Source organism: Schistocerca americana, chromosome 11 (genome assembly GCF_021461395.2).
Source record: "Schistocerca americana isolate TAMUIC-IGC-003095 chromosome 11, iqSchAmer2.1, whole genome shotgun sequence".
NCBI classification, from domain to species: domain Eukaryota; kingdom Metazoa; phylum Arthropoda; class Insecta; order Orthoptera; family Acrididae; genus Schistocerca; species Schistocerca americana.
The window spans coordinates 78,115,740-78,130,241 of record NC_060129.1 but is presented as its reverse complement, the minus strand read 5'-3'; the positions used below and the strand labels follow the sequence as shown (position 1 = coordinate 78,130,241).

General features: G+C 44.5%; 1 protein-coding gene across 1 annotated transcript in view; it reads left to right on the top strand.

Moving 5' to 3' along the window:
- Positions 1-247: 247 nt before the first annotated feature.
- LOC124553250 (ankyrin repeat domain-containing protein 65-like) overlaps positions 248-14,502 on the top strand; it is a 76,810-nt gene continuing 62,555 nt past the window's right edge. The window contains exon 1 of the mRNA XM_047127137.1: positions 248-547. Within this exon, the coding sequence (XP_046983093.1) occupies positions 248-547 (300 nt within the window). The remainder of the gene's footprint in view (positions 548-14,502) is intronic.

Genomic DNA, 14,502 nt, shown 5'->3' with positions numbered 1-14,502 from the left:
CAGAGGGACGGAGGAAACAGCGAGAGGAGGAGGCAACGCCGCGGGAACAACGGCGGCACCCGGAGGAGATTCGACGACGGCCACCGCTCACGTGCGGCCGCCTTCCCCCGCCGCCTGTGGCAAGGGCGGAGGAGGGGGGCGGCGGCACGACGCAGCGAGTGGGAAGACGGCGGCGACAGCTGGTCCCGACATCGAGTCGGCCCTCCGAGAGGCGGAAACACGATTCCGCATGGTTCTCCATGCAGAGATGGAGGCCGCCTGCCTCACCCTCCGTGAATCCCTCCGCCGCGACGCCACCAAGGAGACGCAGGCGCTGCAGACGGATGAGCTGCATAAAGACGACCAGGCCACACAAACGGCCTGGCCGAAGGAGATGACGATAAGTCGGGCCACACACGCCACATTAGAAGGCAAGGGAGCACGTCAGGACTCATGTGTCCAAACCAAGGAGTTTGTGAATCACAGCCACTATCTTGTGGATAGAGAGATCCTGGACGTCACCAACCCGGACATTGACGACCGCAGTGAACATCAAACGAGCTACTTGGTAAGCAAGGAGCTCATAAGAAGCTATGTGCGAGAAGAAAAATACAGAAGAGAGCGAGAGGCGGAACGCGAAAGACAACGCGAAGCCGCCCTTGCCAACCGTGAACGCCAGCGCCAACGACGCTGGCAACTCGGTAAATAAAGAGAAGGAGAGCATAACAAGCAGTTCTGGCCGGGCTTTGCAGGTTTTCCTTGGCCGCTAAATACCGGAACTGTCCCCTACAAACTCCTGCAAATAAATTCCCAATTGGAAGAAATCGCCCCCCCCCCCCCCCGCCTTCCTTGCACCCCAGCAAAAAATAATAAACAGTGCCAAAACAGAACAACTTTAACCCCATGGTTGAAAAGAGCCCAACGCACGCTCTATAACAGCCCGCCCTTCTCCATCTGAGAAGGGAATGAAAAGTGAAAAAAAATAGCGTATGGATCTCCGTGCCGGCACATTCACAGGATCTCAGTCCCTCGGTTCACCTAAAGATGGCGACATGTATAATCGCCGAAATATTGTGCCCGTTGGACACTGTGGACAGGCAGTACACCCGTGGATATTTTGATTAAAGAGAATAGTGTTTGCCTCTTGGCGGGAGAAAAACGGCAGCTACATGGTTCCATAGATCATTGTCCGTATGTTGTAGCCAGTGGTGAATACATAAAGGGCGCGGGGCGGGGGGGGGGGGGGGGGCGCCCTCCTTCTTGCGGGGCCGCACGCATTACCACCCACGCCGCCCTCACCAGTCAGCCCGCACCCTATTCGTTCGTCTCTTTTGTCACTCGACTCGACTGAATCGAGTTATCGAGTAGTCGTGCTTTCCTATGTAGCACGCGCGCCTGCGTCATCATATTTTATACGTTTCTGTCTGGCACGTAGGTAGCTAACACATACCTACGAGAAAAGTCGCGACCATTCTAGTGATGCTCGATACGTTATTCTGTGTGGCATTTGTTCGAGAAAAGTCGCGAATATTCTACTGTTTTCCTGTACAGAGACAATGGAGGAGGATCGATTTAATGGCTTAGCTCTGTGGAACACTCACCCTGACATTGACTGTCCTATTGACGATGTAATTGACCAATTTGCCAGGAAGAATAGGAGCATAGAATTAATCATTTAAGGTAGAGAACCACAATTGTAAATTATTTATATCATAAGATGGCATTGTATTGTATATGTGTATAATCAGCTTAAATAAAACTTTCTTAAACTTTGCCTGTGACTTGATTATCTTTTATTACTGTAAAAGTAAAGGTAGCTCAAGATATCTTTAGCGCCCCCTCCTTGAGGTTTTTCAGTACCCGCCACTGGTTGTATCTACATACTGAGAAACAAAGTTGAGTTAATATCACCGTTTTTAACAGGCTCTGAGTCATCACTCTCAAATCACAGATGATATCAAAGTACTTCGTCATTACTCACGATGATGGGAACAATGTGACTAACGTAGTTACAAATTTTGTTTCGGTTTCAATTTTCTGGCAATTGACCAACAGTGGATAGCCTTCGCTCTCATTAACACCGATTCTGTGGGTCTCATATGTTGCTCAATAATAGCGTGACTGTCGCTCTTGTCAAGGCGTTTTATATGTTTATTACTTTACTAGAGCACTTTTTGTAATCAATAAAGGTATTTTATGTCTATTTTCTTAGCGCCTTTGTTATACTATCACATTTCCCTTTATTTAGTTATTGTCTACTTAATATTAAAGTTACAAATCGCTACCAACGCATTCCGTCATTTTCCGTTTTCAGCACATTCTGCGAAAAACTAAGTGTACTGGACTCTTAAGAATTCGTCCAACATTCTGTCACGCCTCGTCTGGCATATACAGGATACGTAAACAAAATTTGAGCAAAAGTGTAGGGCACAAAGACAGCATCGAATGAAAGAATTTGAATACGAAACTAAAGGTCGCATTTGATTATTTAAGGCGCTACAGCAGCGCGGAAACGGTGGCGAGTTTGAATATTTGCTACACATAATTATGTTGATTAAGGTGTGGCTCATTTTTCTTCCATTTTGGCCCTTTTAAGATATATCGAAAAATGGAACATGGAGATGTTATCGTTTTCATTTCTGAAACGTCAACTAAGTCCGATACCCATGTAAATGATACTTTAAATTTATGTTGTTCTCAAAGTGACGATTGCTTAATCCAAACATTCTGTTTACGAATACTTTTTCTGCAAATTACCCACCATTTTGAATAAAGACATCTGTATGTCAGATTTCAGTTCCTTTTCTGCAGCGCTGAAAATCTGCAGCTAGAACCCTTAGTTGGCATAAACAAATTCCTGTGTTTCGTGCTGTCTTTTCCCCCTGCACTTTTGTTAAAAATGTTTTTCTGCGCCCTGTATAACGGTGCTGGATGGCAAACCTCGCTCAGCCAACCCTGTTCAAATTACTCACTCTTTACGTACCCTACACATACCTCACCGAATGACTCCCAGCCCGGTCGCCCGCCTATGTTCCGCCACGTCACTGGAGAGCCAGCACGCGAAACCAGCATCGCATTTGCATAGTGTCATTGTACTGATGGTGAGCACATTCAGACAATAATTGCAGATGCAGAACGTAGTGATGTAGAAGCTGAGTTTATCTTTCCGTTAATTCTCTGTGTACTGCAGACCACAGAGATCTGTCGCTACATCAGCGGTTGATTGTTGCTGTTGGAGCCACGGAATGATGGCAGTTAAATTCATGCTTTCTCCGGATTGATTGGAACTCTATTAAATGAATAAAAACAGAAAGAAGTAACGAACGCGGCAACTAGCAGTCAAATTGCACGTTTATGGTGGTTTCATGCGATGACAATTTTAAAAGCTAAATAACGTAGTAGGACTGAGTTAACAGCTATCACACCGGCTCAGGTTTGAAGTTATACCCCCAACAGACCAGCTCACTAACGTTATTGTCCTCGTCTAATTTCATTTTACACACAAATGTCTTCAACTACACTACTGGTCATTAAAATTGCTACACCAAGAAGAAATGCCGATGATAAACGGGTATTCATTGGACAAATATATTATATTAGAACTCACATGTGATTGCATTTGCACGCAATTTGGGTGCATAGGTCCTGAGAAATCAGTAGCCACAACAACCACCTCCGGCCGTAATAACGGCCTTGATACGAGTGGGCATTGAGTCAAACAGCGCTTCGTGTACAGGTACGGCTGCCCATGCAGCTTCAGCACGATACCAGAGTTCATCAAGAGTAATGACTGGCGTATTGTGACAAGCTAGTTGCTCGGCTACCATTGACCAGACGTTTTCAATTGGTGATAGATCTGGAGAATGTGCTGGCCAGGGCAGTAGAAGAACATTTTCTGTATGCAGAAAGGCCCATACAGGACCTGCAACATGCGGTCGTGCATTGTCCTGCTGAAATGAAGGGTTTCGTAGGAATCGAATGAAGGGTACAGCCACGGGTCGTAAAGCATCTGAAATGTAACGTCCACTGTTCAAAATGCTGTCAATGCGAACAAAAGGTGACCAAGACGTGTAACCAATGGCACCCCATACCATCACTCCAGGTGATACGCCACTAAGGGGAAGACAAATACACGTTTCCAATGTACGTTCACCGCGATATCGGCAAACACAGATGCGACCATCATGATGCTGTAAACGGAACCTGGATTCATCCGAAAAAATGACGTTTTGCCATTCGTGCACCCAGGTTCGTCGCCGAGTACACCATCACAGGCGCTCCTGTCTGTGATGCATCGTCAAGGGTAACCGCAGCCATGTTTTCCGAGCTGATAGCCCAAGCTGCTGCAAACGTCATCGAACTATTCGTGCAGATGGTTGTTGACTTGCAAACGTCCCCATCTGTTGACTCAGGGGTCGCGACGTGGCTGCACGATCCGTTACAGCCGTGCGGATAAGATGCCTGTCATCTCGACTGCTACTGATACGAGGCCGTTGGGACCCAGCACGGCGTTCCGTATTACCCTCCTGAACACACCGATTACATATTCTGCTAACAGTCATTGGATCTCGACCGACGCGAGCAGCAATTCGCGATACGATAAACCGCAATCGCGATAGGCTACAATCCGACGTTTATCAAAGTCGGAAACGTGATGGTACGCATTCCTCCTCCTTACACGAGGCATCAAAACAACGTTTCACCAGGCAACGCCGGTCAGCTGCTGTTTGTGTATGAGAAATCGGTTGGAAACTTTCCTCATGTCAGCACATTGTAGGTGTCGCCACCGGCGCCAACCTTGTGAATGCTCTGAAAAGCTAATCATCTGCATATCACAGCATCTTCTTTCTATCGGTTAAATTTCATGTCTGTAGCACGTCATCTTCATGGTGTAGCAATTTTAATGACCAGTAGTGTGTTTCTTATGAACTATGGCTCTAATTCATGACTAAGTTGACTTACTGTTACTACTCTCGCGTTTTTCTTAGGTAAAGAAAGAGCAAAAAGCTCACACTACACAGCAGTCTTGCGTTTTGCATGCAATCATACAGGAAACAATTCCTCCAGTCAGAGCGTTACCTGTTGCGACACAGAAATTATTTTGTAATTACCCCGGCATGTAATTCGTATGTAAACTCATAAATTGAATATATAGTAAAAGGACGAATCGAATTACGTACTGCATATTATGAATGAATGCGGCAACACCGATGAACAAGCACAAAACAGACAGACTTAGCTATATATGTCTGTCAACATAGAGTTGTCGTGACAGCGAAGTCGTTCATGAAATCTTAATGGTGGCAATCAGTCGGTAAGGCAGTGACAAAGCTCTGTCGACTGGAGGAAACGGAGAATTGATGGAGATATAAATTCGACTTTGCACTTCAGGGATCTGCATTTGTGATTTAGTGTGTTCAATATGAGTGCAGTGTCATTATGCGCATCTGATGCTGGTTTGGTGACTTTCTGTGTCACGTGCTGGCGTTCCAGTGACGTGGCGGAACACAAGCGGACGACCCTACTGCGAGTTATATTCGGTGATAAATGTGTAGCGCACGTAAACAGAAAAGCGATAACGTAAGCAATGGTAGTTGAGGAAGGTTTGCCATGAAGCATCCATTATATTTGGCGGACGTGAAGTGACAGCTTGATGTGCTAAAAATGGCATAATGCGGCGGTAGACTATAGGTACGCAAAAGGAAATGAGATTCGTATGACCAAGGCGCTACGAAATAAGATGTAAAATATATTTCTTGATTACAAAAAGCCGCCGCGCGGGATTAGGCGAGCGGCCTGAGACGCTGCAGTCGTGGACTGTGCGGCTGGTTCCGGCGGAGGTTCGAGTCCTCGCTCGGGCATGGGTGTGTGTGTTTATCCTTAGGGTAATTTAGGTTAAGTAGTGTGTAAGCTTAGGGACTGATGACCTTAGCGATTAAGTCCCGTAAGATTTCACACACATTTGAACATTTTTTTATAAAAAGCCCTCCAGTAAGGTATTAAATAAATAAATCTAGTGACAAAAGTGTGTGTCACGCTATTATAGAGCACCCTACGTGACCCTACAGACTCGGTATTAATTAGTCAATTGCCAAAGTATTGAGAATTTAACTTCGATGCTCACATTGTCCTCATCATAGTGAGTAGTGACGAAATATTTCTACAGCGTCTGTGATTTGTTTCAACAATATCTACAGCTGGAATCAAGTACTGATTTCAACAACTGATGTACTTGTTGTTTTAATGTTACTCATGTCGTAACTGAGTAAATTTAAGTGAAACCTGGTGGTCAAGGGAAGGCAAGATTCGGTTACCATTGTGGATGGGGCCTTTTACAGTTACACACAATTTATTTTAAAGCAGTAATTCCAGACTCAACAATACATAAAAATAGCACACATGATTAATGAAGGAATAAACAACTGTGTAAATAATAGTTGTTTTCAGTGAGTTACAATTTAGCAAATCACCATTAAATACAGAGACAGCAGATAATGTTTTAAAAGCAAGCCACTGTGTTCTGGGCAGAAGGCCTTACTCGCCAGGAATGGAAATAAATACAGAATTGTTGAAAACTCGCTTCGACTTACAAATTACAGGTACTGAAATATTAAAGGCAAGTCGCCACAAACACAGCAGAAGGCATCAGACGCCAGGAATGGCAGTAAATAAGGTTTTACAGGCTTACTGTGCAAATACAAATACCAAATTAGAATTTTAATGCAAATGACGACAATCACGGCTGAAGGCCTTACACGCCAAGAATGGTAATAAATTCAAAAATTTAGAAACCTCCCGTAAAACAGCAAATACAATAGCAAAAGTCAATTAATAACAAGCAACTGATCACCAGACGGGTGAAATAAGATGATGGCAAACTTTGTAACACAACTCTTAACATCTACTGAAAACTACACTGCTAGATTTATTCCAAAAGGCGACCAAAACTATTAACCATTAATGTAGGCATTACAAGGTATTCTAATAAATAATACAATAATAAAACACAAGGGTACTGAGGCAGATTATCCCCACAGAAGGCATGGGCTGAAGGAGCGTTACACTGAACTACTGGCCATTAGACCTCCTTTTAGAACACACATATCTTACAAGAACCAAGGAGCCACAGACGGTGCTTCAGGAATCGACCTCTGAGAAGGTCTGGCAACAAACACTTTTCGCGAGCGAAGAGATAGGCAGCCAAGAGTTGCATTCACTTCACAAGATGGTAACTTAGAGTAGTGGCAGTCCAACTGGTGACTGATGATAATCTTGTTGAAGGTACCTGACGTCCGATAAACCAAATGCAACGATGGAACGATACGCTAAAGCCAGAACCGGCGGTCTGCACTGCGTCCCCAGAACAGAGGACAGTGACTGAAGTGCTTGTACCACAATGTGTGGTCTCTATTCCGGTTAAATAAAAGCTTATAATTCATGTAAATAAAGAACGCATTAATCTACGTGAGCATTTGTGTTGTAGAAAGAGGATGCTGGCCACCCATAACATCCTCTCCCTCATTTCCTTGGTACAAGGCTCTACACCTACAACATTCCTCGTATTTCACAAACAGTTTGAGATGTCGAAATGAGATTTTGGCAAATGATAGCACAGAAAGAATATTTTGTTCACCATATAGGTACTACACAAGACGTTGTTATCTACCATGTTATTCCACTAACCATAGACTTTTTCAATGAAATTTTTGAAGGCCATCGATAGCTGGTAAGAGGAATGCGATGTGTTTTGGAACAACATACATGAAGAAATAACATGTTTTTTTTCCACCGATAATGTGCTTTTTCATAAGCTACTGACTTTACGTTCTCTCAGTTCCCCATGTAATAAACTTAATATACCACTGTTTCAGAGTTCTCTCACAGTTGTGCCTGCAAAACACATTAGTGAGGTGAGACTGCGTAAAGTCCACTGTGTTTTGGCAAAATAAACAAATTTTGAGGTGGCAGCCAGAGAAATGTGTTGGTTTTACTCAAAATTCATCACTCATGAGGCATCTCTGAAAGTTACAAATGATTAAGAAGCCAGGCGGAAATAAATCGCTGCATTTTCGGCGTAATTCATTGTAGATTCTAACAAAAGTACAGGTGACAGATCTTTTTGAATGGTTACCATGCAAGTGTGGGCGTGGAGGCACACACTTAATATTTACAAAAATTTGACCATACGCTTCAACCTAGAACGGCACTTTCCTCTTCAGAGCTCGGCATTTCCCCTACAGCGCTCTGAGCGATCCCCCCACCACTGCCACTCTCCCCTCACTTCCCTAGCGCATCTAGTGGCCATGACGTTTTGCGTGCACTGTACTGCCAAACATGCAGTGCAACTCAGTCACCGCTGGAGTAGGACTTTTTGTTCGTGGTTCACTGTCCCTGTTAAGGTGAGGGGAGCACAGACCATTTCAGATGAGAATACCTCGAGGTTGTACTGAGGCCTTCTCATCTGAAATAGGTAGAAATAGGCCATTATTAACCAAGATGCTATTTAGACAGTATTACACATCCAAATATAGCATATCACCTCTCTCTACATGCTACAAATTATTTTCCACGCGCCTTGTGTTACATTTCCTTTTTTTTTTTTTCTTTGACATTTGCATTATACAAATTATATTCTCATCAACTAGATAGTAACAAATTATATGGAATCATTTTAACAATTGTTAAGCATTTAATTTGCTGTAACCTCAGAGAAACCGTTACATACTACTGGCCATTAAAATTGCTTCACAACCAAGATGACGTGCTACAGACACCAAATTTAACCGACAGGAAGAAGATGCTGTGATATGGAAATGATTACCTTTTCAGAGCATTCCAACGACTGTTAGCAGAATATGGAATCGGTGGGTTCAGGAGGGTAATACGGGACACCGTGCTGGATCCCAGCGGCCTCGTATCACTAGCAGTCGACATGACAGGCATCTTATCCGCACGGTTGTAACGAATCGTGAAGCCACGTCTCGATCCCTGAGTCAACAGATGAGGACGTTTGCAAGACAACAACCATCTGCACGAACAGTTCGATGATGTTTGCAGCAGCATGGACTATCAGCTGGGAGACCATGGCTGCGGTTACCCTTGACGCTGCATCACAGACAGGAGTGCCTGCGATGGTGTACTCGACGACAAACCTGGGTGCACAAATAGCAAAACGTCAATTTTTTCGGATGAATCCAGGTTCTATTTACAGCATCACAATGGTCGCATCCATGTTTGGCGACATCACAGTGAACGCACATTGGAAGCGTGTATTCGTCATCGCCATACTGGCGTATCACCCGGCGTGATGGTATGGTGTACCATTGGTTGGTTACACGTCTCGGTCACCTCTTGTTCGCATTGACGGCACTTTGAACAATGGACGTTACATTTCAGATGCGTTACGACCCGTGGGTCTACTATTCATTCAATCCTTGTGAAACCCTACATTTCAGCAGGATAATGCACGACCGCATGTTGCAAGTCCTGTACAGGCCTTTCTGGATACAGAAAACGACTTCTGCCCTTTCCAGCTCATTCTTCAGATCTCCCATCAATTGAAAACGTCTGGTCAACAGTGGCCGAGCAACTGGCTCGTCACAATACGCCAGTCACTACTCTTGATGCGCTGTGGTATCGTGCTGAAGCTGCATGGGCAGCTGTACCTGTACACGCCATCCAAGCTCTGTTTGACTCAATGCCCAGGCGTATCTAGGCCGTTATTATGTCCAGAAGTGGTTGTTCTGAGTACTGATTTCTCAGGATCTATGCACCCAAATTGCGTGCAGATGTAATCACATGTCAGTTATAGTATAATATATTTGTCCAATGAATACCAATTTATCATCTGCACTTCTTTTTGGTGTAGCAATTTTAAAGGCCAGTAGTGTGTATTAAGTTCTTTATATTATTAAAAACAGCATTAACAACTGTATACCAATAAGATGTAACAATGAGAAGTCTTTGCTATTAGATTCAGAAGCATCCGGCTCAGCTTACATTCCAAGGTGGTTGGTTACTCTGTACTGTTAATGAAATAAATAAATAAATAAAATAAATAATAAACGACCCTGTTAATACATATCGACAAAATAAATGCACTGGGCTAATCCCGGACCGCTCAGTCCAAAGCGTCACATAAAATCGCGCTTTAAAAGATCATTTTCCTCACAATGAGAAACAAATCGACTATTTCCGTCATCACTGGACGTCACATGAAAGACCTGAGGAGTAGTCTTTTGTTTGTGGAAACTCCAGCTATACGATGCAAAAAATAAATTGCAATCCTCTGTCGAAAGAGCAAAGGAAAAGTGTCTGACAACCCATAGGAGAGACACCCTCTAGCCTACATTAATTAAATGTCTTACATCATTACTGGTCATGTGATCGAACAAATGTTTCGGATAGTACTACTGCCAATGCAGTGATTCTTAAGTGTAATCTATTTATTTCATGCGTAGACTTATACTACATAACAAGCAGCTGTGTGAAGCTCAGGTGAAATATACAAATAAAATGCAAGTAATGAGCACGATTTGTTACTGTACTTCACTTAAGGTGTTAATAAACATTATTCGGATGCAAAGTGTATTATTTCAGTATCACGTCATCATAAGTTCTGTTACCACAGTATTTGTATTTCAGGAATTATTGGTCAGCTGATCACAGTCTTTTTAGATGTCTCATATTTTCATGGAATAAGGAAGTGGTAGGCCTAACTTTGGTATGCTCACTGGAGCACTATATACAAGCTGAACAATCCGCCATTTTGAAACCCACATTGAAGGCCCTGATTTAAAATATACAGAACACGTACACTTTTTCATATGCTCTTAAGGCCATCAAATGTACATTCGTTGCACTGGTGATATCACAGCGTAGTAAATGAATTGACTTACGATTGACTTGAAGAGACGAAGTGCAGGCATGTTAACTGTTTTGTCTAATCGAATTGGTGATGTTGTTTTTTAATTTCTGTTGCTTGAATGTTAAATTAAAGTAGGTAATTAGACGTGCATTTATAATATGATGCATTCAGTTACATTCCATGTAAGCCATACGTTGATCTTATAAATATTTACCAAACACGGTTAAAATGGGTTAGCAGTAGCGTATTTTCTGGTTTATGTATGGTGCACCCACTTAAGTTTACGGTAAGTAAGAGTCGCATTCGTAAGCAGTTACGGAATAAGGTTAAAATGGAATACAGCAGACATAAAAATTGCATGTCAGCACAAGTGGGACTTGCAGTTTTACTGACTGTTTCAAAGGTTTAAAAGAAATCTATCAGAGGTTATTTAAAAAAAAAACTCTCAAATGACAAACTGTTTCGCAAATCTGGGAATAAAGCTAAAGCAGCCTAGCAAGTTATTAAAGAGAGTATTGGGTGCTAGGTCAGATAGTCCAGGCAATATCAAACTGACTGAAAAAGCAATTAACTAAGTAACCCCTCGCTAGTGGCTAATGCTTTTAACTGTTACTCTCGAACATAGGTGAGCAATTGATAAACATTACGTCAATCACCCAGACTGTAAGAGAATAATACACACAAGGAAACACCATTTGGCGTCGCGGAACAATAAAATAAAGCGAAATTCGCTGATTCACTTTCGTGCACCACGCGAAGTATACAACACTGTCCTCAGATTGGGAGTCAAAATGGCAGTTTGTTTACCTCTGTGTATCCAGTGCTTAATGCTTGAGTAAACGTAAACGCCAGTCGGGGATTGGGCCTCAGGCCTGTTACCACTGGCCGACTGCTGTCTACAGGGTGGTGGGAGGATCGATTATGATTTTAGGGCATGTTGCAATGTAACGGACTCCTGAAACTACCGATACCACCGGCTGGCGAGGTGTGCGGTGCCGTCAATCAACTTGAAGGAGCAAGTGAACTTTAACTATGTAAGCATAAACATATTATTATTCTGTTACATAACTGTTAATATGAGGACCATCATGAGGTGTATTGCCACAGAACTACACTCCTGGAAATTGAAATAAGAACACCGTGAATTCATTGTCCCAGGAAGGGGAAACTTTATTGACACATTCCTGGGGTCCGATACATCACATGATCACACTGACAGAACCACAGGCACATAGACACAGGCAACAGAGCATGCACAATGTCGGCACTAGTACAGTGTATATCCACCTTTCGCAGCAATGCAGGCTGCTATTCTCCCATGGAGACGATCGTAGAGATGCTGGATGTAGTCCTGTGGAACGGCTTGCCATGCCATTTCCACCTGGCGCCTCAGTTGGACCAGCGTTCGTGCTGGACGTGCAGACTGCGTGAGACGACGCTTCATCCAGTCCCAAACATGCTCAATGGGGGACAGATCCGGAGATCTTGCTGGCCATGGTAGTTGACTTACACCTTCTAGAGCACGTAGGGTGGCACGGGATACATGCGGACGTGCATTGTCCTGTTGGAACAGCAAGTTCCCTTGCCGGTCTAGGAATGGTAGAACGATGGGTTCGATGACGGTTTGGATGTACCGTGCACTATTCAGTGTCCCCTCGACGATCACCAGTGGTGTACGGCCAGTGTAGGAGATCGCTCCCCACACCATGATGCCGGGTGTTGGCCCTGTGTGCCTCGGTCGTATGCAGTCCTGATTGTGGCGCTCACCTGCACGGCGCCAAACACGCATACGACCATCATTGGCACCAAGGCAGAAGCGACTCTCATCGCTGAAGACGACACGTCTCCATTCGTCCCTCCATTCACGCCTGTCGCGACACCACTGGAGGCGGGCTGCACGATGTTGGGGCGTGAGCGGAAGACGGCCTAACGGTGTGCGGGACCGTAGCCCAGCTTCATGGAGACGGTTGCGAATGGTCCTCGCCGATACCCCAGGAGCAACAGTGTCCCTAATTTGCTGGGAAGTGGCGGTGCGGTCCCCTACGGCACTGCGTAGGATCCTACAGTCTTGGCGTGCATCCGTGCGTCGCTGCGGTCCGGTCCCAGGTCGACGGGCACGTGCACCTTCCGCCGACCACTGGCGACAACATCGATGTACTGTGGAGACCTCACGCCCCACGTGTTGAGCAATTCGGCGGTACGTCCACCCTGCCTCCCGCATGCCCACTATACGCCCTCGCTCAAAGTCCGTCAACTGCACATACGGTTCACGTCCACGCTGTCGCGGCATGCTACCAGTGTTAAAGACTGCGATGGAGCTCCGTATGCCACGGCAAACTGGCTGACACTGACGGCGGCGGTGCACAAATGCTGCGCAGCTAGCGCCATTCGACGGCCAACACCGCGGTTCCTGGTGTGTCCGCTGTGCCGTGCGTGTGATCATTGCTTGTACAGCCCTCTCGCAGTGTCCGGAGCAAGTATGGTGGTTCTGACACACCGGTGTCAATGTGTTCTTTTTTCCATTTCCAGGAGTGTATATTATAAACACTTTTCATTTTTCATACTATGTTTTCATATATGTATATGAGCGATGTGTAAAATATCGATATACCACCAAGGTTAGCAGTACTGCACAGTTTGTAAGCTCTGTGAACAGGAGCCGGTTGTTGGTGGGTGTAGAGACTATGGACAGTTGGTGTTGAGACATCTTGTAATACGCTTGCTTTGAGAAGGTCAACGATAGAGGGAACGAAATGATGTAATGGAAAAGCTGTTACATTGAAAAATATTGAATATCGTCACGATCAGCATTTATAAAATAAAAGTTGGAAGTTTAAATAGTCAGTTCTTAACGCAGCAGAATACACACCCTGGACCTCAAATTGATTTAACAAACAGCAGATGGCGAGATTCATCACTGGACCACGAGCGTGCAATAACGACCAATAAAGGTAAGAAAGTTATATTACTCTAAGTTCAAATTGTGACGATACCTTTCTTTCTCCACGTCTTCAGCCCTGTATGTACTCTGTTGTCAGAGGGAACAGTGTGACGGGGACTTGTGGTCGACTAGGCACACGAGGGAGACCACACAGGTTTAAAATGATAATTTGTAGCTTAATATACTACTACTGATAATAATTAATATTTGTCTCCCGGAGAAAGAGGTGATTACAGTGCGGACATCAACCCGACAGTACACCCCAGCCTAACACTGCCAGCATTTGGGTCCTGGACTGAAGATAGCGCTGTTTCTGCACTCAGCCACCTCACCGTGCTGAGTGGACCCTCCTCCCCAGACCTCCCAAACTCAGAATAAATTTCAAGAGACACCGGGAATCGAACGCTGGTCCCTTCACACAGAAGGCACAGACGCTAACCACTTTTTTTCGGCCTCTTTCATTCGATCTGTTTCTTCGTTGATTTGTCGCCAATGGTTCTGTGCTGATGGTGAATGCCATCTTTCGAATTCAGTCCACTATAATTTCACTCAGTTTTCTTTCCGTTACTATTACGGAAGGCAGGCAGTCCTCTGACCGAACATGCTGAGCTACCGTTTTGGGCATAGCCACGGCTACAGGAGTGACCTGGCACATTTCCGTCATTGGAAACCCATCGTCCTTCAAGCAGTCTGAATTTTCCTAATGCTTTGCAAA